The following is a 22,211-nucleotide window of genomic DNA, read 5'->3' as shown; positions in this document are numbered from 1 at the left end:
ATTGGAATTAGCAAATGTGATTTTTTTTAAAACAAATCTTTGGGAAGCCCTAATAAAGGCATTTCTTACAGTTCTCTCCGATTGGGATTTTCTGATCTCTAATAGGGAATGACATCTGATTGAAGCTTTTCCCAAATGCAGAGCATGTGTAGGGTCTCTCTCCACTGTGGATTCTACGATGTCTGACAAAGTCTGAGTGCTCAATGAAACTTTTCCCACACTCAGAGCATGTGTAGGGTATCTCTCATGTGTGGATTCTCTGATGTGTGATAAGGTGTGAGCGCTGACGGAAGCTTTTCCCGCACTCAGCGCACGTGTAGGGCGTCTCCCCTGTGTGGATTCTCTGATGTGTGATAAGGTTTGAGCGCTGACTGAAGCTTTTCCCGCACTCAGCGCACGTGTAGGGCGTCTCCCCTGTGTGGATTCTCTGATGTGTGCTGAGGCTTGAGCGCAGACTGAAGCTTTTCCCACACTCAGAGCACGTGTAGGGCGTCTCCCCTGTGTGGATTCGCTGATGTGTGATAAGGTTTGAGCGCCAATTGAAGCTTTTCCTGCACTCAGCGCACGTGTAGGGCGTCTCCCCCGTGTGGATTCTCTGATGTGTGATATGGTTTGAGCGCCAAATGAAGCTTTCCCACACTCAGCGCACATGTAGGGCGTCTCCTGTGTGGATTCTCTGATGTGTGATAAGGTTTGAGCGCTGACTGAAGCTTTCCCGCACTCAGAGCATGTGTAAGGCATCTCTCCTGTGTGGATTCTCTGATGTGTGATAAAGTTTGAGCACTGACTGAAGCTTTTCCCGCACTCAGAGCACGTGTAGGGCGTCTCCCCCGTGTGGATTCTCTGATGTGTGATAAGGTGTGAGCGCTGACGGAAGCTTTTCCCGCACTCAGCGCACGTGTAGGGCGTCTCCCTTGTGTGGATTCTCTGATGTGTGATAAGGTTTGAGTGCAGACTGAAGCTTTTCCCGCACTCAGCGCACGTGTAGGGCGTCTCCCCCGTGTGGATTCTCTGATGTGTGATAAGGTTTGAGCGCCAAATGAAGCTTTCCCCACACTCAGCGCACGTGTAGGGCGTCTCCCCTGTGTGGATTCTCTGATGTGTGATAAGGTTTGAGCGCCGACTGAAGCTTTTCCCGCACTCAGAGCATGTGTAGGGCATCCCTCCTGTGTGGATTCTCTGATGTGTGATAAGGTTTGAGCGCTGACTGAAGTTTTTCCCGCACTCGTGGCATGTGTAGTTTGTCTCTTCCAAGTTGATTCTCTCATGTGTAATAACGTCTGAGACGCTACTGAAGTTCTCCTCTGGCCTCTGCTGAGTCTCAGAGGCTTTTACTGTTTCTCGGAGTGCACAACTCCTGGAAACATTCCCTTTGGGTCTTCCTGATAACGTCCCATGTGGTGCTCCTTGCTCAGCATCTTCCTGCTGGGGTTTCTGCATCTCATTCTCACGCGCCATCCTATCACCTGATGGGAGACAGAGAGAATCCAGACATAGGTCACTCCCTGTGCCTGAGAGAAAGGAAATCTCAGAGACAGGAATTTTAAAAGGGATGAACAAACCAAAATATGTGCAGGAGAGATCAAACCTATCAGGAGCTGATTTTTCCCAGAGGAGAGAGGAAGGGATCAGTTTTGGTCTGCATTTCACCAGAACATGCAGGGGAAAGTGGGATCAGGTAGGGATCTGCTGCCAGTTGTTAGTCAGGATAGGTGGGAAGCCATGAGTGACATCTGCCTAATTATTCCACATCTGCAGGGAACAATCCTGAACTTGGGAGCTCACAAGGTCTTTGTAGGGCATCCCGAATGTTTTCTGTATTCATGGACAGTTTTTGACTTGCTTTAACCAAGTCCTCACCTGTGCAGGCAGCTCTTGGAAGCACTTCTTTCTCAGAGGCCTGGAGGTCCAGGACCCACAGCTCTTCCCCTCGTTCCAGCTGTGAGACCACATCAGGTTTGGAATTTAGAAACCCTATGCCAGGCAAAGAAAACAAGGGAGGTCGGTGGAATTTGTGGGATACTTGTCACAAAGAATAGTCCATGGTTTTAAGCTCAGATCATTTTTAAGCAGTAACATCCCAAGACCAGCTTCCTTGGCTCCAAGTGGCAGGAGAGTTATTATTATTATTAATCATACGCATTACCTTAGTGCCTAAGGACCAACTAACAGTGTGTCTCCGTTGTGCTAGGCACAGTACAAATGCAGAATAGTAGATGGCCTGTGCTCTGAAGAATTTACAGTCTAAATAGACAAGACAGATACAGCATGGGGGAAGGGGTAGAACCCTCTGTTAGAATAGAGATATTCAGGCCTGCCTGCAAAGCCTAGACTTTAAGAACTTAGGGGTATTTTTATCACTTAGTTAGTTACAGGAGTATGAAAACAAAGAATCAAAATCACAGTGTGCCTGTGTCTGGGCCTTCTCTCACTAGGATAGTCTGAGGCCTTGTTCTTAGGCTAAGGCCTTTGGCTAAGCACCAGGGCAGCCATAAGCTGGGAAGCGAAGGGTCACATCCTCACATCCCAAACCAGTCACACTGAAATAAAGTGCTATTGGGCTGTTAGGAAGACAGTCCTGTCTGGATCTTAAGATGGTTAAAGAAACCTTAATTTGATAGCATTCTGTCTGGCAAGAAATCACTTATCAATGCTTGTGGTTGTGAAACCCTCATTTCTGTATTGCTTTATCTTTATGGCCACCACTTTTACATTGTTAATCAGTCTGGTTCTCTAATTGTTTCTCTCTCCTGTATAATTAATGTTGCCAGGTGTAAGTTAATTAGGGTAGTGGTTTATAATTGGTTAGAGCAGGAGTAGGCAACCTATGGCGGCACACGAGCTGATTTTCAGTGGCACTCACACTGCCCAGGTCCTGGCCACCGGTCCAGAAGGCTCTGCATTTTTAATTAATTTTAAATGAAGCTTCTTAAACATTTTAAAAACCTTACTGACTTTACATACAATAGTTCAATTATGTATTATAGACTTATAGAAAGAGACTTTCTAAAAACATTAAAATGTATTATTGGCATATGAAATCTTAAATTAGAGTGAATAAATGAAGACTCCGCACACCACTTCTGAAAGGTGGCCGACGCCTGGGTTAGAGAATTATGTCACAATATGTTAGAATTGGTTAGTTAAATTTCAGCACAATTACTGGTTAAGGTATAGCTGAGAATATTACTCTATAAATGGGGTCAAACAGGAGGGAGGAAGGAAATTGGAATAATAGAATATCAGGGTTGGAAGGGACCTCAGGAGGTATCTAGTCCCACCCCTGCTCAAAGCAGGATCAATCCCCAACTAAATCATCCCAGCCAAGGCTTTGTCAAGCCTGATCTTAAAAACCTCTAAGGAAGGAGATTCCACCACCTCCGTGGGGAACCCATCCCAGGGCTTCACCACCCTCCTAGTGAAATAGTGTTTCCTAATATCCAACCTATACCTCCCCCATTGCAACTTGAAATCATTACTCTTGGTTCTGTCATCTGCTACCACTGAGAACAGTCTAGACCCATCCTCTTTGGAACCCCCCTTCAGGTAGTTGAAAGCAGCTATCAAATCCCCCCTCATTCTTCTCTTCTGCAGACTAAACAATCCCAGTTCCCTCAGCCTCTCCTCAGAAGTCATGTGTTCCAGTCCCCTAACCATTTTTGTTGCCCCCCGCAGGATGCTTTCCAATTTTTCCACATCCTTCTTATAGTGTTGGGCCCAAAACTGGACACAGTGCTCCAGATGAGGCCCCATGAATGTTGGTTAGGGGGCGAACGGGAACAGGGACACAGGCAGGGCTCTGCAGCATCAGAGCTGGGAAGGGAACAGACTGTATCGGCATATAGAGATAAGCCCGACTGGTGTGAAGGGCTTCGGAATATGTAATCTTATAGGTGTAAAAATTGTATAGACTATACCACCCTGTGACATCATCAACGAAGTGCCCATTTGTGCCTGGGTAGGGGCCCTGCTCTGGGAGGGAGGATGCAGCAAGGACTCAGGATCGGTGGCCGGGGTCGCTGTGCATAGGAGATGGGGAGGTTATGTGAGGAGGGGGGTAATGAGTGGGAGAGGGAGGTCAAGTGTTAAAATAATAATATTTGGGGAAAAAATGTATAATAAAGTGAAACTGAACAGAAACAAAACTGGAGTGGAGGCTCTAAAGCAACAAGGCTTGGGTAGGGATTCGGGGTTAAAGTCTGGGATCCCCCAGCTCCAGATCCCCAAACCTCTCCTCCCTCCCACTGACCCACCCAGCCCACTTCCTGGGTGCCCTTCCCCACACTCCCCTCCCCTTCTTCCCATTACTCTCAGCCAGCACCACCTCCCGGCACCTTGAGAACTTCTTGTATTTTCTCCTCGTCTCTCACAGCCTCCTACCTCCCTGCTGCTTCTTAGCTCTAACCCTGCACACACCGCCCCATGTCCTGGCATATCTACTACCCCCGTCTCCGTCCCTCCCACGGCTCGCTTATCCCTTCACCCATGGGATCCTGAACGGCAACATTACACGCTCTCCTAAAAGAGCTCATCTGACTGTCACACAAGCCAGGCATGAGTCACACACCTATTTACTCAATTTAGAATTCTACAGGCAGCATATTTTCCTCTTAAAATGAGGAAAAGGCATGAAAGCTACAGTGATTAATGTAGTTACTAATGTAGCCAATAAGGATACATTCAATGCAATTTTAAAATGACTGACAGCACCAAAAAGGCACATGTCCAAAAATGGTACTAGTGGGTGGGAGATAACGCAAAAAAAGGGGGGGGCAAGGAAACTTGTCAAAACTTGTATGATGAATAAAGGTATAAAGTTATTACTACTCAGGTTCTTCAGAGACCCCACAGCTTCTAATAACCCAGGGGACAGGACTCCTTACCCAGCGAGGTCACCGTCTCATAGTTCTCCTTCATGACATCCCTGTAGAGGGCTCTCTGAACAGGGTCCAGTAGTGCCCATTCCCCCTTGGTGAAATACACAGCCACCTCCTCGAAGGTCACCGGCCCCTGAAAGAGCAAGAGTCCAACACTCAGTACCTGCTGCTCCACTCACAACCCCACTATTCACGGAACAGCAGCACCAGGTAAATGGAAGCTCTGGGAGGCACATGTTAACAGAGTCCCACCCCACCTTGCCTAGAACAGACAGGCGGCATCAGAGGGTAGAAAGAGAGAACCTTTGTGTCTCCCAGCTGACAGACAGAGGCAGGGTCTTCACGTTTATCACATACCTACTAGCCAGAGCTTGATATAGGAGATGGGGCTGGCTCTGGACCCTACTAATGGCTCCCTGGTAGGAAACACTCCCCAAATAAAATATAAGAAAGAAAAGGGAAGTCAGTAGTAAAGAATATTAGTTAGAACAGGGGTAGGCAACCTATGGCACGGGTGCTGAAGGCAGCACGCAAGCTGATTTTAAGTGGCACTCACAATGCCCGGGTCCTGGCCACCAGTCCGGGGGGCTCTGCATTTTAATTTAATTTTAAATGAAGTTTCTTAAACATTTTAAAAGCCTTATTTACTTTACATATAACAATAGTTTAGTTATATATTATAGACAGAGAAAGATCTTCTAAAAATGTTAAAATGTATTACTGGCACTCAAAACCTTAAATTAGAGTGAATAAATGAAGACTTCTGAAAGGTTGCTCACCCCTGAGTTCGAAGGTCAGAATTGTAGAAAATTGGTAAGGGAAGTGTGACGTTACTGATATAAATTGGGACCATATAGAACATGGGTTGCAACCAAGGTCCTGTAGTGGCACCAAATCTGATGTAAAGGGGTCAATATGAGGTGTCTAAGACCAGGTTATGGGTTGCTGGTTATGATTATGCTGTCTGTATGTATGTATCATTTTGTAGTTGAAGTTATGAATATTAGCTCCATACTGTCTGTATTTCAAGCTGGTGCTGTGCTTCTGGGAGACATCCCAGACAAGTTGGTGTTAGCTCTGCCTAGCCTGCTTGATGGCCCATTAAGGACCATCAGCTACACAATTGACCCATGGAGAGAAGGCAGACACGCCTTGTGACTCAGCAAAGTATGCAGGGACTGGCCCATGTGACCCCAGACTCCATTTTGCTGTAATTTTCCACAGTAAGGACAAAGAGGTTCTTACACCTGGAAAAGCCTATATAAGGCTAATGCCTCATCTCCATCTTTTCTTCAATCCTGCTTCTACCTCTGGAGGGACTTTGCTACATGCTGAAGCTCTACACAAGGGACTGATGACCCATCCCAGCGGGGGATGTTCTCCAGAGACTTGATTTGAACCTGCAGTTTATGCCACCACTGCTACAAGCCTGAACTAAGAACTTTGCCATTACTGGATGTAATTAATTCCATTTAACCAATGCTACCTCTCATCTCTACCTTTTTCCTTTTATGAATAAACCTTTAGATTTTAAAGGATTGGCAACAGCGTGATTTGTGGGTAAGATCTGATGTGTATATTGACCTGGGTCTGGGGCTTGATTCTTTGGACTCGAGAGAACCTTTTCTTTTATTGGGGTGTTGGTTTTCATAACCATTCCTCCCCGGGACGGGTGGCACTGGTGGTGATACTGGGAGACTGGAGTGTCTAAGGAAATTGCTCGTGTGACTTGTGGTTAGCCAGTGGGGTGAAACCGAAGTCCTCTTTGTCTGGCTGGTTTGGTTTGCCTTAGAGGTGGAAAAACCCCAGCCTAGGGCTGTGACTGCCCTGTTTGAGCAAGTGGTCCTGAATTGGCACTCTCAGTTGGGTCCCGCCAGAACCGCCTCGTCAAGGAAGCTATCAGAAATCAATGACCAATCAATGAAAATAAGAAGGAAGTTTTGAAAAGTATATTAATCCTAACAATGGTAGTGATAAATTACTAGACGGAAATGGCAGAATTATCAAAAATAATGCAGAAGAGGTAAAAGTGTTCAATAAGTGTTCTCTCCTGGATTTGGAGAAAAACAGATGCTGTACTTGTATCATAAGATGTTGACGACACTCCTTCCATTCCAACAAGAACTCACAAGGACATTAAACAGCAGCTATTACAGTTAGACATGTTTAAATAAGCAGGTCTGGATAACTTGTATCCAAGAGTTTTGAAAGACCTGGTGGAGGAGCGTGGTGGACTATTAATGTTGATTGTAATTAGGACTTGGAACACAGGGAAAATTCCAGAAGACTGGAATTAAGCTAATGCTGTGCCAATACTAAAAAGTGTAAAAGAGATGACCCAGCTAATTACAAGAGTGTCAGTCTGATATCAATACTGAGCAAAATAATGGAGCAGTCGATACTGGATTTCGTTAATAAAGAATTAAAGGAAGGTAATATAATTAGTACCTGTTAACAAAGGTTTAGAGAAAATAAGGATATCCTTATTAGATGAGATCAAAAGTTTGGTTGCAGTTAATATTATTGATGTAATATATCTAGACTTCTGTAAGGCATATGACTTGATTCAGCACAATATTTTGACTAAAAAACTAGAATGATAGAAAATAAACACGGCATACATTAAATAGATTAAAAACTGGGATTGTAAATGGGGAACCATGGTCAAGTGGATTTATTTCTAGCGGGTTCCCACAAGGATTGCTTTTTGCCCGTGTGCTATTTAACATTCTTATCAATGACCTAGAACAGAATATAAAATCATCACGGATGAAGTTTGCAGTACCACAAAGATTGCGGGTGGTGGTAACTAATGAAGTGGCAGTAGATTCAGGCTCCAGCACTGGGAGTCAGAGAAGTTGTCCCAGCCCTGGCTGGAGGGTTATTTCCTGTTCCACAAAGAGGAGAAGTTCCATTCCCAAATCCCTTGAAATTAGGCCGTATCTGACACTACACCCCCATATTCATCATAGTGGTATGGTTATAATATGATTAGGACATAATTATGATGCATTTTGTGCAAGATGTGTCATGTGCTGAATATGATTATCCTATTTGTGTGCATGGATCATGTTTGTATTTGAAGTTATGGATATTGACTCTGTATCTGTATTTCAAAGGTGCTTACTCTGGGTAACACCCACAATGAGCCTTTCAGGTACAACAATGAAGAAGCCAGACAGAGCTGATGGCTTATCAACAAAGAGAATGGATCGTGGAAGAGCTTAGCCTTCCTGTGAATGTTTCAGCCAGCCTATGAGTCATGGCTACTATGACTCAGCAGGACATGCTAGGACATGTGACTAGACCACATGACAACAAACTCCATTTTGGTACCTGTATTTTTACACAAACTGGACTGGGAACTGAGTTTGGAACAAATGGTTCCTGCCATATGGAAAAGCTACATAAGTGGGGAATGAGGCCAAGAGATGATGTCACACCCCACACAAGAGAACTCCTGGAAACACTTGAGGAACAAAGACTGAACTGGGGGAACTGCTGGTCCCAGGGTAAAGGGATTTCTAGCTTGTGTCTGAAACTTGGGGGACTGCTTGTACCATCAGTCAGGGTGAGAAATTGCTAATTCAAATTCTATCCATCTAGTATGTTAGGCTTAATTTGAGTTTTTGGTTATCTGCTAAGTAATCTGCTTTGATCTGTTTGCTATCACTTAGAAGTGTTGGGATACGTTAGGGTTCAGTAAAACAGCTGGGAAGCTGCTAATGTGCTGACATGCATTGGGGACAAAGGCATAAGGAGGCAGTAATTCTTTGCTTAACAAATAAGTTGCCATATTTTTTCTCTCTCTGTTGCTTGTAAGAATTGACATTGATGCAGCTGCATGAGAAGTGTAGTTGCTGGAATGAATGTCCTTTGCGTGAAAGAAAGTAAAAGAAATGTTATCTCCCCCTTCCCCTTCCTTTCCCAGCTACATAAACAAGCCCTGGCTTATGGCCCCTTCCTCCCTCCCCGAGAACTGCTCATTGACCCTTCCTCCATACCCTGAGAACTGCTGTTTAGGGAAATTTGTAGCAACACGTTATTGCAAAGAATGGTATTTTCAAGGTAAAAATGCCTCTATGATATGTGTAATACTGTGATAGTGGATAGGGGTGGGTATACTAATTGTATGAGTGTTTCTACTACTTAATAAGGGGTTTTGGGGTGTTGTAACGGATGTAGGTGTTTACATACAAATTTAGATAAAAGGCGTGTGATGTAACTTATCCAGTACTTACTTGATAGTTGGGTCAAGGGAACAAGTAACACAATAAAGAAGCCTGTATTCATATCCGCCTCTGGATCAACCGGCTCCTTTTTTGTTCTAACAATAATTACTTAAAATCTACCTTTCTGCCATTAATAAACTTGTTTTATGCTTTATCTTAATCAGTGCATTTTGAATGAAGCGTTTGGGGAAAAGCTGAGCTTGGTTAGCACAGGCTTGTTGTGCACATCTTTCCCATATCGAGGGGAAGGCGAACTATATTAATGAGCTTACATTATACAGATCCCTGTGCACTATAAGATGGTATAATTCTAAATTTATACTACAGCAGGTGTGCAAGGTTGGGGAGCTGGGAAATTGGCTGTTGTCGTCTATCTGTCCTTGAGTGGCTCAGGCAAAGCACTCAGGTAGCTCAGTTGGATGCATGGCGCCACCTGCTGTCGTGTTGGGTGATAACAGGCCCTGGAGAGGCTGGCTGAATCTCCAGCAAAGCAGTGTGAAAAGGGCCAGCCCAGCTTGAGGGTTAGAGGGCACAGTGGTTCCCAGAACCATCCCAGACTGCACCCCGGGGTGACAACCCATCACACCCTAAATTACATAAGTTTCAGCAGGTTTGTCACATCCTGTCCCCTCCCTTTCTCCACCCGAGATATTTCCTGCCTCCCACCACCTCCAGCAACTCCTACCCTCCTATGCATTTACTGCTCCTCTCCCTCCAAGCAGAACCCACCACCAGCTCCCTGAGAATCCCTTACCTGAGCCAGCTCCATTGCAGCCATTTCCTTCCCTTTGGGAGGATGAAATGATCTGGAGCAAAACGTGGACGTTAATCTGTAGCCTGCCAGGACGAGAAGGGCAATGTGAGAGAATGCAGAGGGGGCTTTTGTCCATTCCACATGCTGATTCCCCCCTGATTTTTCCCTGTTAATGGACACTCTAGGTTCTGCCACACTGTGAAGCACAGAGTGACCTTATTCCAGTACAGGCCTAGCCCCCTCCCACCAGGGTGTAACCCTCTGAGACATGGTGAAACCCTCCCAGTAACATCCTCTGTTACACTTACCAAGTTTGCAGACAATACCAAGCTGGGAGGGGTTGCAAGTGCTTTAGAGGATAGGCCAGGGAGGGAGAGCTCAGTGGTTTGAGCATCGGCCTGCTAAACCCAAGGCTGTGAGTTCAATCCTTGAGGGGGCCATTTAGGGATTTGGGGGAAAAATCTGTCTGGGGATTTGTCCTGCTTTGAGCAGGGGATTGGACTAGATACTCCAACCCTGATATTCTATGATTAAAATTCAAAATGATCTGGAGAAAAGGCCTGAAGTAAATAGGATGAAATTCAATTAGGACAAATGCAAAGTGCTTCATTTAGGAAGGAACAATCAGGTGCACATGTACAAAATGGGAAATTCCTGCCCAGGAAAGAGCACTGCGGAAAGGGAGCTGGGGGCCATAGTGGATCACAAGCTAAGTATAAGTCAACAGTGCAAAAGGCAAACATCATTCTGGGATGTATTTGAGGGAGTACTGTAAGCAAGACACAAGCAGTAATTCTTCCACTCCACCCTGTGTGGATTAGGCCATAACTGGAGTACTGTGTCCATTTGTGGGTGCCACATATGAGGAAAGATGTGGACAAATTGGAGAAAGTTCAGAGAAGAGCAACAAAAATGATTAAAGGTCTAGAAAACATGACCTATGAGGGAAGATTGAAAAAATTGGGTTAGTTTAGTCTGGAGTAGAGAGGTCATGATAATAGTTTTCAAGTACATAAAAGGTTGTTACAGGGATGTGGAAGAAAAAAATGTTCTTAACCTCTGAGGATAGGACAAGAAGTAATGGCCTTAAATTGCAGCAAGGGCAATTTAGGATGGAGATTAGGAAAACACTTCCTAACTGTCAGAGTGGTTAAACTCCAGAACAAATAGCGTAGGGAAGTTGTGGAATCTCCATCATTGGGGATTTTTAAGAGGAGGCTGGACAAACACCTCTCAGGGATGGTCTAGATAATACTGAGTCCTGCCTTGAGTGCAGGGGACTGGACTAGATGACCTTCCAAAGTCACTTCCAGTTCTATGATTCTATGAACCAAAGGCCAGTGAAGAGCAAAATCAAAGGAGTCACTCTGGGGATTCTCCCTGTCACTGTCCCCAAGGTATCAGGTTAACTAAGTTGTTTGATGCTTTAGCCTTTGTAGAGTCTCTCCTGGGAGTGCCCCCTTCATGGGCTGGGCCTAGTTTTAGCTTTTGACAAGCGTGACCCCGGGGGCGCTGAGACTGGGCCTTCTTGCCTCAGCACATCTTGTTTCTTTCTGTGGCTCCCAGTGAGTCCCAATGAGTAGATACTCCTCATACAGACTGTGGACATAAGAACATAAGAGCTGCCCACTGCATCAGACCAATGGTCCGTCTAGCTCAGTGGCCAATGCCAGGTGCTTCAGAGGGAATGACCAGAACAGGGAATCCTCAAATGATCCACCCCATCACCCATTCCCAGCTTCTGGCAAACAGAGGCTAGAGACACCATCCCTGCCCAGCCTGCCTGTGACACTGGCAGATGAGGTGTTAGCTCTTGCAAAAGCCCCATGTCTTCATTGAACAGGGACAAACGCATCGCTGGAATCAGTCTGACTCACCTGTGTTAGTATTAGGTATTAGGATTATAAGAATGCGCTTACACTTTATTGAATGCTTGTGAGTTGCTGCCTGGGTTAATATCTGACTAGTTGCATTGTGAGCCTCCGTGGCTCTGTAAATCACCAGACAGGAGAGAGACTTTACCTAGATGACGTGCTGATTGGCAGCTGAATGCATTACACCCTGCCTGGCAGGTGTAATCAACACCAGATAGACTATTATGCGATGTGAAAGACGACAAGACTGTTGTTGTGCTCTTCACTTCCCATTAGCTGACTTTGCAGCTCAGAGCACATGGCAGGAAGGGGATAAAAAGCCCCATACAGAAGGAACTGATTATCTGTATGCTGCTTGGACTCTGGGGGGCAAAGTTCCTAGGCATAAGCACGAGATCCCCAGCTGATTAGCCGGGGTTAGTCCTAAAGAATATGCAGAGCTTGCTTATTATAGAAGCTTCTATTACCTTTTGAAATTTAAGACTGTAACTCATCTGCATCTATAGGATTACCTGCTTTGACTTTGTAAACAACTCTCCTTTCCTTTTAAATAAGTCTTAATACAGGTTATTACAGGACTGGCTACAAGTATTGTCTTTGTTGTGAGATCTAAGATTCAATTGACCTCAGTAAGTGACTGGTCCTTTGGCATGAGGTCAGACTTGACTAAGCCCTGGCTGGGATGATTTAGTTGAGGATTGGTCCTGCTTTGAGCAGGTGGTTGGACTAGATACCTCCTGAGGTTCCTTCCAGCCCTGAGATTCTATGACTGGCAGTAACCTGAACATGGCTGTGATTCGTGGGGTAAGGCAGTGGTTCTCAACTAGGGGTTCTGGGCCCCCTGGGGGCCTCTAGCAGGTTTCAGGGCAGGGGCCAAGCAAGGGCAGCATTAGACTCACTGAGGCCCAGGGCAGAAAGCTCCAGTCCCAGCGCATGAGGCTGAAGTCCAGGGCCCTGAGCCCCACCACCCGGGCTGAAGCCAAAGCCTGAGCAATGTAAATTTGTGGGGCCCCTGTGGCATGGTGCCCCGAGAGAGGAAGAAAGTGCCCTGAGGACGCAGCCAGAGGGCTGAGCCCTGACACATGACTGGCTCAGAGGGTCTCTGCAGTCAGGAAGGGCTCGCAGCGAGGGAAGCCTGGTAACTGATGGGTGGAGGGGTGAAGAGGTTTGGGGCATGTTGGGGGAAGAAGCATCTGGGACTGGATAACCTGGGGCTGGGCAGTCTCCATAGGGGACACTTGCTCCTCCTGTGCCCTTTCCACATCCTCTTGCGAGGCGAGAATGACCACCCTGTCCCCACCCCCAGCGGCAGCCGTGTCTCAGGACTCTCCCCAGTTGCACCCACTAACTCTCCTCCCATTTGGGGTATAGCTCGGGGCAACAAATTCCCACCAAGATGAACCCAGCTGGCTGCTGCCTGTTCTGGTGCCACAGGGACCTCTGGTGGGTGAAAGGCAGAACTGTAGCACTTCTCAGGCAGAACGTATCTTCTTCAAGCCAAAAAAAAAAAGAAATTCTGCGCTGGACGTGAATTCTGTGCATACGCAGCGGTGCAGAATTCCCACATGAGTAACTCACACTTGGCACAAACACAACCTGCTCCCTCCCATCTCTTCTCCCTATGTGTCCCAGAGCTGCTGCTGTCATTAATGCACACAGGCTTTCACTCCCGTTAGTGCTGGCAAGACCCAATCCAGCGACAGGACTGAACCCTTATTTTCCTATCACATGGGACAGTCTCAGCTGAGGGGGAGGTGAGATGGGGAGGGGGTACAACGGGGAAAGTTGTTGTACCCATGTTGGTCCCAGGATAGCAAAGAGGTATTTTTAATTGGTTCTAAAACAATTACATCACCCACCTTGTCTCTCCAAGAGATCTGAAAGTGGCAGGAAGAGACAAACAGGAAGACAGAGCTCAGGACTCTAAACCAAACATTTCAAACCCCTGGAAGAAACTACATTTCCCTTCTGCCCCTGGGTATGTTTGTATCCTCTATGAGGGACCACCCCATTCCCCTCACAGCAGCAACGGGAGACTGCAGCCAGCCCCAGATGGTCTTTCCCAATCCTGGGATGTTTGTTGTGACAAAGTTTGTGTGTGGTGGGTGCACGGGCTGGGGACACCTGGACTGATCTGCAGATTGGAAAGTCAGGGCAACTCTAGCACAACTTGGGGGATGTGGGAGCAGTTCTGGAGCTGGGCCTCTGTCCTCTCTAGCTCCCATGGCAGATGGCTCTGGCAGCATCAAGTGGGTCCATCGCTGCAGGGGAAGGTTGGGGTCGTGTCTGAGATCAGGGTGAGAATTGGAGTGGGGGGTCTATGCCCAAGAATGGGGGTAGAATTCACCTCCCAACCCCTCTGCAGAGCTCAGCAACTAGGGCTTTATCCAGTGAAGTGAATTTCACTCTGGGTGACTTTGAGCCAGCCACTGAAAGATCCTTGTGCCTTCAGTTCCACACTGGCCACAGGAGTTTACTAGTTCTCCTCCCCAGACTGCCGGGGCAGCCAGGGATAATTAGTGGGTTATGGGAATTAGAAGATGAAAATTCACTAAGAACAATGATATTTGTGTGTTTATTATTAAATCCCCAGACACCCACCAATCCCGTCCTCCTTCTGATGAGCTATAAATATCTAAGGGACTCAGCTACTGATCCTGCAGTCAGTTCCTGCCCTTTCCCACTTTCTAAAGCAGCACTTTTAAGAACAGGGCAGGGAAACATGTAAATATTTTGAACCAAATTCCAGGAGCTGCTGAACATGGAGAAGTTAAATGAAACCAAGGTTCCGTCTCTCCGAGGACCTGGCCCCTAGTGCAAAATAAGACACTCCCAGGAATCTGAAATGGCCACTTCATAACTGATAATCTTATTAATCTGTTCACTTCTGGGAATTACCACTAAGAGAAACAACCCAGTGACGGTGCTATCCTGAGGAAAAGGTCTCATGTGTCTTTAGATCATACCGATTTGTAATCTGGAACGATATACACTAAAATGCCTAATTCGTAGCCCTACGGCAATTGCCTGGTGTCACTACAGGGCAGAATTAAGGTTGGTGCCTTACTTGTGAATTTCCATCCCCTAGCATATTGCAATTGCTGCTAAGTGGGTTTGACAGAATTGATTGTGTCTATTTCTTTCTTTTAATTTCAATAGATAGTGATATTTATTTTTAAGCCCTTTTTTCAATGTTTACAATTTCAATGTTCAGAGCTGTGGGAAGTTATGGGGGTCGTCAGACAATTATTTAATAACAGTAACTGCTGAGAGTCCAAAAGCCAAATCATATAACTGTTCAAAGAGAAATTGTCAATGTCACAGGCAAAATATACAGTGTAAATATCCTTAAATCAAACTCCACTTTCTCCAGAAGCATTTCTGTATATTACCTATATAAATATTTTTCATCTGTGTGTGTGTACAGTGAAATTAACATTTACTGCAATTTATTCATAAAAATCCAATCCTGTCAAGCATAATTTTAAGTAATGAAGTACTTGAATTCTTTCACTTCCTAGACTGGAACGTTTCACTTCAGGATAATTACATCCTCCTTGTGATGTATTTTACTCTCAGTACTGTAACCCCCTCGTGATGTAGCTCCTGTCTAGGAGCTCTGCTGAAGCCAGTGGCATTATGATCAGGTGACACTGACATGAGCAGAGACACATGGGGGAGGATGAGGTAACATGGAGGCTACCAGAGTTGAACGTGGCCGTAGGAGCAAACGCTCTCTCAGCCTCTCCTCTCTCCCACCTCCCAGCGTCAGTAATTCTGAATCGTTCCCTGAAATCTAAATAGCCCCAGTATGAGAGACAGTGATTAACGCAGGTACCTTAGGGGCTGCAGCGCCAACCCCCTGCCTGAATGAGGAGGGTGAAGAATTGCAGTAGAAATGGGTTAGGTTGGGAGAGGGCACAGCTGATGGGGGTCTGGGAGCTGAGTTGACCAAGAGGCCAGAACTCATGAGGGGGGTGGGTTGGGAGAAGAAGTCAACAGGACTGCGTAGAGGCATTTCAGTGTATTTTCTTCATTAACCATTCTGCCATGTAGACTCAGACTTTAAAGGTCAGAAGGGACCATTATGATCATCTAGTCTGACCTCCTGCACAAAGCAGGCCATAGAATCCTACCCATCCACTTCTATAACAAACCCTAACCTATGTCTGAGTTACTGAAGTCTTCAAATTGTGGTTTGAAGCCCTCAAGCTGCAGAGAATCCTCCAGCAAGAGACCCATTTGGGCTTTGGCTACACTTGCAAATTTGCAGCGCTGCAGCAGGGTGTGAAAAAACACCCTCTCCAGCGCTGCAAATTGCGGCGCTGCAAAGCGCCAGTGTGATCAGAGCCCCAGCGCTGTACGTTAATCCCCACAGGGAGGTGGAGTACGGCAGCGCTTTGAAGTGCTAAGTGTAGCCAAAGCCTTGGAAACTTTTCATTCACATCTAAACACCTTGGAGCTAAGCTGGGTTGATGCATTTCCACTTACAGCGGTACAATTGTAATTAGGTGCTTAATCAGATGCTCATGCAGCACAAAGCAGTCAATAATGGGTGTGCTTTCATTCATTAACTGGACTGTGTGCTGTGCATCGCTTTGAAAAAAAGATGCTGTGAGGAGTGTCAAAATTTTAGGCATTAAGAAATGGTAAGTAGGTGTCAGTTCATTTCTCATGCGTTTCTCTCCTAATTTTAATGTCAGTTTTGAATCAGTATTAATACCATGTTGTTTTAACAGAAGTAGGGTCCATTTGTATAATTGTTTGCAAGATTTCATTGGATATTGTGACCCAGCCGTCTTCACCTTTTATTTTCAGATTCCTAAATACAACCCAGCACACCTCTCCTGACAGACTGCAGGCCCTGGCCGGTGATTTGTCAATTGGAAGTGACAGAGGAGGAGAAAGACCTGGGTGTATTGGTTGATCACAGGATAATTATGAGCTGCCAATGTGATGCAGCCATGAAATAGGTTAATGCAGTCCTAGGATACATCAGGTGAGGTATTTCCAGCAGACACATGAAAGGGCTAGTACTGTTATACAAGGCACCGATGAGACCTCATCTGAAATAGACCTCTACCTTCTGGCCTTAAAGTCTGTGAGTCTATCAACTGTGCCTTGCGTTGCACAGACACTGATGGAGCTCAGGGCCCCATCGTGCTGCACATGGCAAAGACCCTGATTGAGATCAGCACCCCCATTCTGCTGGGCTCTGCACAGACAGAGAGGGACAGTCCTCGCTCCAAAGAGATCACAATCCAAGTAGACAACAGGGAGGAGGAAAACAGAGAGGGGCTGTGACTTCCCCCAGGTCACCAAGCAGGTCAGGGACAGAGCCAGGAACAGACCCGGTAACGCCAGAGTCCCGTCACCCGCAGCTTGGAAAGGTCCCCAGACCCCATTGTATTAGGCTGCAGGAAGAGGTGGTTTGTCCATGGATGAACAGGCTGTCTTGGCAGGGCAGCTCAGCTGCGGTCCCTGCACACAGCTGGGGGTGTCCCCTGGGTCAGGAGAAGTCAGTGTCCAGCCCTGTGGGGCTGTGCTCCTGGCTCATACCTCCAGCACTCACTGCTGCCCCTCCCTTACCAGCTGCACTGGTCAGCCAGCCCCAGGACTCAGGGAGGTCACTGCTCCCCGTCCCCCATCTCCTGCAAGCCTTCAAACAGGGACATGGTGCACCAGTGCCAATCAGAGTGCACTAGTGTAAATTCTGTCTGTACTAAGGGTTTGCACAAGTGCCTAAAACACCAGGGTGGCAGAGACCTTCAGTGCCCAAAACAGCAGTACGGTGGCACTAGAACTGGAATCTAGTTCTAGCTCGGTCACAGACAGCCTGGGTGACCTTGGCCACGTCAATGTTTCTCCTCCCAACTTTAGTCTCTTTACCCAGCTGCCACTCACTGGGGTCTCCTCTCTCTCCAGAGCTGCTCACCATTACAGTCTGTGTGGGTGTCCCCAGAGCTAAGGCAGGTCAGCTCTGGAATAGTCTTACAAGGGGGGCTGGGGAGTCTCTTTCCCTGGAAGTTTTTAAGAACAAGTAGGACAAAGCTCTGTCAGAGACAATCTACATATACTTGGTCCTGCCTTGGCAGAGAGAGCTGGACATGACAACATCTTGAGGTCCTGTCTAGCCCTACATGTCTAGGATGCTATGCAATATAGATACGTATAAAACAACAAGATGAAACCAAATAAAAACATGGTGTCAGGCCATTCAAAAAACAACAACAAAAAACTACACTGCACAGCATAAAATGACACACTACTAAGGAGAAGAAAGCAACGCAAAGCAAACTAACACACCTTAGGATAAAAGTACACGATGCAAAATAGGTCAACTCAAATCAACACAACAAAGACACCAAACAAGTTGAGGCAAAACAATGCACCATAAAACTATGCAACACAACATGGTGCGATCACAGTTCCAAATGGCCCCATGCAAAACAGCTCAGCGTAGAACAGGACACAGCACAAAAGAGAATTATTTCAGTGTAGGCCTGGAAGGGATCTTGAGAGGTCGTCTACTCCAGCCCCCTGTGCTGAGGCAGAACCAAGTGTTAGGATAGAGCTATTCAGGCCTGTCTGCAAAGGCCTGTACTTTAAGAATGTAGGTGTATTCTTATCACTTAGCTAGTTATAGAGCTATAAAATAAATAATCAAAGATCACTGTCTGTGGAATGGCCTTCTCTTACTGTGACAGGCTAAGGCCTTCAGCCAGTACAGTGGTGCGACATGATCTGGGTCGGGGTCAGTGCAGTGCCAGACTCAACGGGGACACAGATCTCAGTCGAGGTCTCTGAAGTGCCCAGCACTATGGAGGCAGCGGTTTGGGTCGCAGTCGTTCGCTGCCTGTGACAAGGGGGTCCGTGATCTCGGTCCAGGTCTCAGTTTTACCTGGCACAATAGTGGGGTCTGATCTCACCTGGGGTCTCTTCAGTGCCTGGCAGAACAGGGCCCAGATCTCAGTTGGGGTCTCTGCAGCAGCTGTCAGAACAGGGCCACGCTCAGTACGATAAGAGTCCTGATCTCAGTCACACATCTGGAGAGAAAAGCGGGAAGATTTTTGAGCATTAGATATCAATATTTCAGAACTGAGGAGAAAATGGGGCACAAACTAAATATTTGCCAATATAAAAGAGAAGCACCAACAGCTGGGAGATTTTGTGTCACCATTTAAAGGCTCAAGAGAAAAGATGGGAAATTTGAGGGGATTATACAAGGACATTGAATCAACAACAGAATGGGAAGGATTCTTCTTGCCCCACACTCACATGGCCGGCAGGGAGCCCTGGGTGATGTCTTTTCACAGGAGAAAGGAGTGGGGCTGGAGTGAGAAAGTCACTATCACTGGGGAGGGCCTGGCAGTGGGGTCTGGGAACGTGACTAGCAAGTGGTGGGGGGTGCAGTGTATATTGGAAAAGGGGTAAAAGAAATACAAACAAAACATGGTACTTATTTAAAATCCTGTTAGGGCTCCAAAAGGAGCCATAGTAGATTGTGCTGCTTTTTCAGATCTTTGGAGCAGTGTTTTGGAGCAGAAGATGAAAGTGAACAGTAATAAGAACCCTGGTGGAAGTGAAATGTGTCCCTTTTGAAACAGTCTCTGAGCTGCTGATAGCTTTGAATCCAGAGGCAAGCCAAGAAAGACTCTGTGTGGATGCAATACCCAGCTGATGGAGGAAGGAGGAAACTGCCATTTGCAGCACAAAGAACCTGAGAATAATGGATGCATCTGGTCAGCAAACAAGCTACTAGAAGACTCAGATTAAGGCCCTCCAGAAAAGGGAGGTGAAAAAACAAGTCAAGCCTGAAAATAAGGGGGACAGGTTAACCCTAAGGGGGAGAGAGAGAGCGAGAGAGAGAGTGTGTACAGAGCAGAAATTTGAAGCTGTGGGAAACTGAGGCACGCCACCTCATAAATTTCATAAATGATCAGTGAGTGGGGTAATTCACTAGCCTGACTATAGAACAAAATAAGGACAGCTTGAAGGTAATTCTTCTGTTCTTCCTGCAATTAGCAAGGACATTTGTAAAAGGAATTGGTATTATTATTAAGAAATAATCTGACCCCACGGGGGGGGGGGGAATTGTTTCTTTTGTTTTTCAGACACTTTACAACCATGCTGGCGCCAGCGGAAGAATAACCCAGAATACAATGGATCTATGTTGTGTGGTGTTTGTCTGTGGTGTTGGTCTTGCTGCTAGCATGAGGTGGGTGGGGGATGGCTTCAAAAGGCTGACCTGGGGGGAGAGGAAGAGGTGTGTGGGAATGCAAAATGCTCAACTGGGAGGCCAGCACCTGTGTAATGGCTACTATGGTGCCTGGAAATAGAACGGCAACTAAGGTGGGCCCTACAAGCCCTATGGGAATAATGAGAAGGGGAGGAGCTCACTGGGAATCAATGGAGGGGTGTGAAAAATGGTGCACATCAAAGGAAATGTTTGGCCGTGCCCCTCTCCTATGACTATGCAGGAGCAGGATCAATGGCCTATGGCAAGGGGTGGACAATTGGGCGTACTGTGTATGAGGGGTTTTGTTGGAAATGTACATATTTCTGGGGGCACAATTACACCAGCCCCAACCAAACTACACACATCTATATGCTGCTATCTGGACTTTGGTGCACAAATGGATCTGTAAATCTTATTGCTGTGAATAACTGAACCAGGGCATACCGCCTGATTCCATACCAAGTGGTTACATTGGCTTGGACAATAACCCATTTCTCTGTGGACATTCAATGGACTTATAATATGGACAAAAGCACGTAAAACCTGCAGGGGCAGCTTGCTGCAGCTGCCAGCAACTGGACACATTAAGATCCGGACCCTGTCGAAGGAGGAGAGGCAGTGTTTCGGTCGTGGCTCGGACGTGGGACCATACTGCAGTGGTCAGGACTCGGTATTGCTGTGCATTGTATATTGTTAACAGCACTTGTGTCACGCTGCATATGCAGATAACCTATAAGTAATGTAGTGAGCCCTTCCCACCCCGCAGTGTGCAAGACAACCCGGGCCCAATATAATGGGAAGTCTGGGACACTAATTGGACTAGGTGTGGTATGCCCGTATGAGAGAAGGTCCAGGGCACGGGACTACACAAGGGGCAGTGGGACAAATGGAATATCGACACCTTCCACCTTGATGCCTGGCCCTATCAGAAAATGTGTCGCCATCTGTCCTGTGCTTTTCCAGGGATACCTGGGCAGGAGGATCTCAAAAGAAAAAGAAAAAAAAAGGGGGGTGGAGTGTTAGGATAGAGCTATTCAGGCCTGTCTGCAAAGGCCTATAATTTAAGAATGTAGGTGTATTCTTATCACTTCGCTAGTTACAGAGGTATAAAAGAAGGAATCAAAGATCACTGTCTGTGGAATGGCCTTCTCTTACTGCGACAGGCTAAGGCCTTCAGCCAAGATGTAGTTAGGCAGCCATACGCTGGGAAGTGTCTGGTCACATCCTCACATTCCAAACTAGTCACATTGAAATAAGGTGCTATTGGGCTGTTAGGAATACAATCCTGCCTTGATATTTCTATCACCTCCAGAGAAAGAGAAGAGCCTAGAAGATGTAAAAGGAAACCTGGTTTGATAGTGTCCTGTCTGGCAAGAACTCACTTATCAATAGACACAGCTGGAAAACCCTTATCTCTGCATAAATGTAGTTGTGAAATCCTCACTTCTGTATTGTTCTGTATGTTTATTTGCATGGTCTCTGTCTGGTTCTGTGATTGTTTCTGTCTGCTGTACAATTAGTTTTGTTGGGTGTAAACCAATGAAGGTGGTGGAATATAATTGGTTAAATAACCATGTTACAATATGTTAGGATTGGATAGTTAAATTTCCGTAAAATGATTGGTTAAGGAATAGCTAAGCAAAACTCAGGTTTTACTATATAGTCTGCAGTCAATCAGGAAGTAAAGGGGGGGGAATGGGAACAGGGACTGGGGGAATTGGGATCATGTTTTGCTAAAGGGGGAAATGGGAACAGGGGATGGGAACAGGGACAGGGACACAGGCAAGGCTCTGTGGTGTCAGAGCTGGGAAGGGGGACAGTAAGGAAGGAAACTGGAATCATTGCTTGCTGGAAGTTCACCCCAATAAACATTGAATTATTTCCGCCTTTGGACTTGGGGTACTGCTGCTCTGTTCATGCGAGAAGGACCAGGGAAGTGAGAGGGTGAAGGACTAAGCCCCCTAACACCAAGTATCCCTAGACATTCCCAGACTGGTGTATCTCTAACCTGGTCTTAAAAACCTCCAATGAAGGAAATTCCACAGCCTCCCTTGGAAGCCAATGCAAGGCAAACACAGACCAAAACAACGCTGCACACACACACGCTGCGCTTGGGGTTAAGGGGAGAGGCAAGAATTCAAACAATCTGGGTTCAGTTCCCAGTTTTGCCCCAAATTCTCCATGAAAACTTGAGCAAATTACTTCAGCTCTCTGAGCTTCAGTTTCCCCATCTGT

The 22,211-nt window shown here is 46.4% G+C and overlaps 1 protein-coding gene across 1 annotated transcript in view; it reads right to left on the bottom strand.

Moving 5' to 3' along the window:
* Window positions 1-741: 741 nt before the first annotated feature.
* The window catches only part of LOC120381874 (zinc finger protein 300-like), a gene marked incomplete at both ends in the record, with an annotated part of 42,311 nt that continues 20,841 nt past the window's right edge, over window positions 742-22,211 (bottom strand). Inside the window, one exon of the mRNA XM_039500034.1 lies at window positions 742-1,150. Coding sequence (XP_039355968.1) covers window positions 742-1,150 — 409 coding nt within the window. The remainder of the gene's footprint in view (window positions 1,151-22,211) is intronic.

This window comes from Mauremys reevesii, linkage group 14 (genome assembly GCF_016161935.1).
Source record: "Mauremys reevesii isolate NIE-2019 linkage group 14, ASM1616193v1, whole genome shotgun sequence".
Lineage (NCBI taxonomy): Eukaryota > Metazoa > Chordata > Testudines > Geoemydidae > Mauremys > Mauremys reevesii.
The sequence above is the reverse complement of the archived record's forward strand: the minus strand, read 5'-3'. Positions and strand labels throughout refer to the sequence as shown.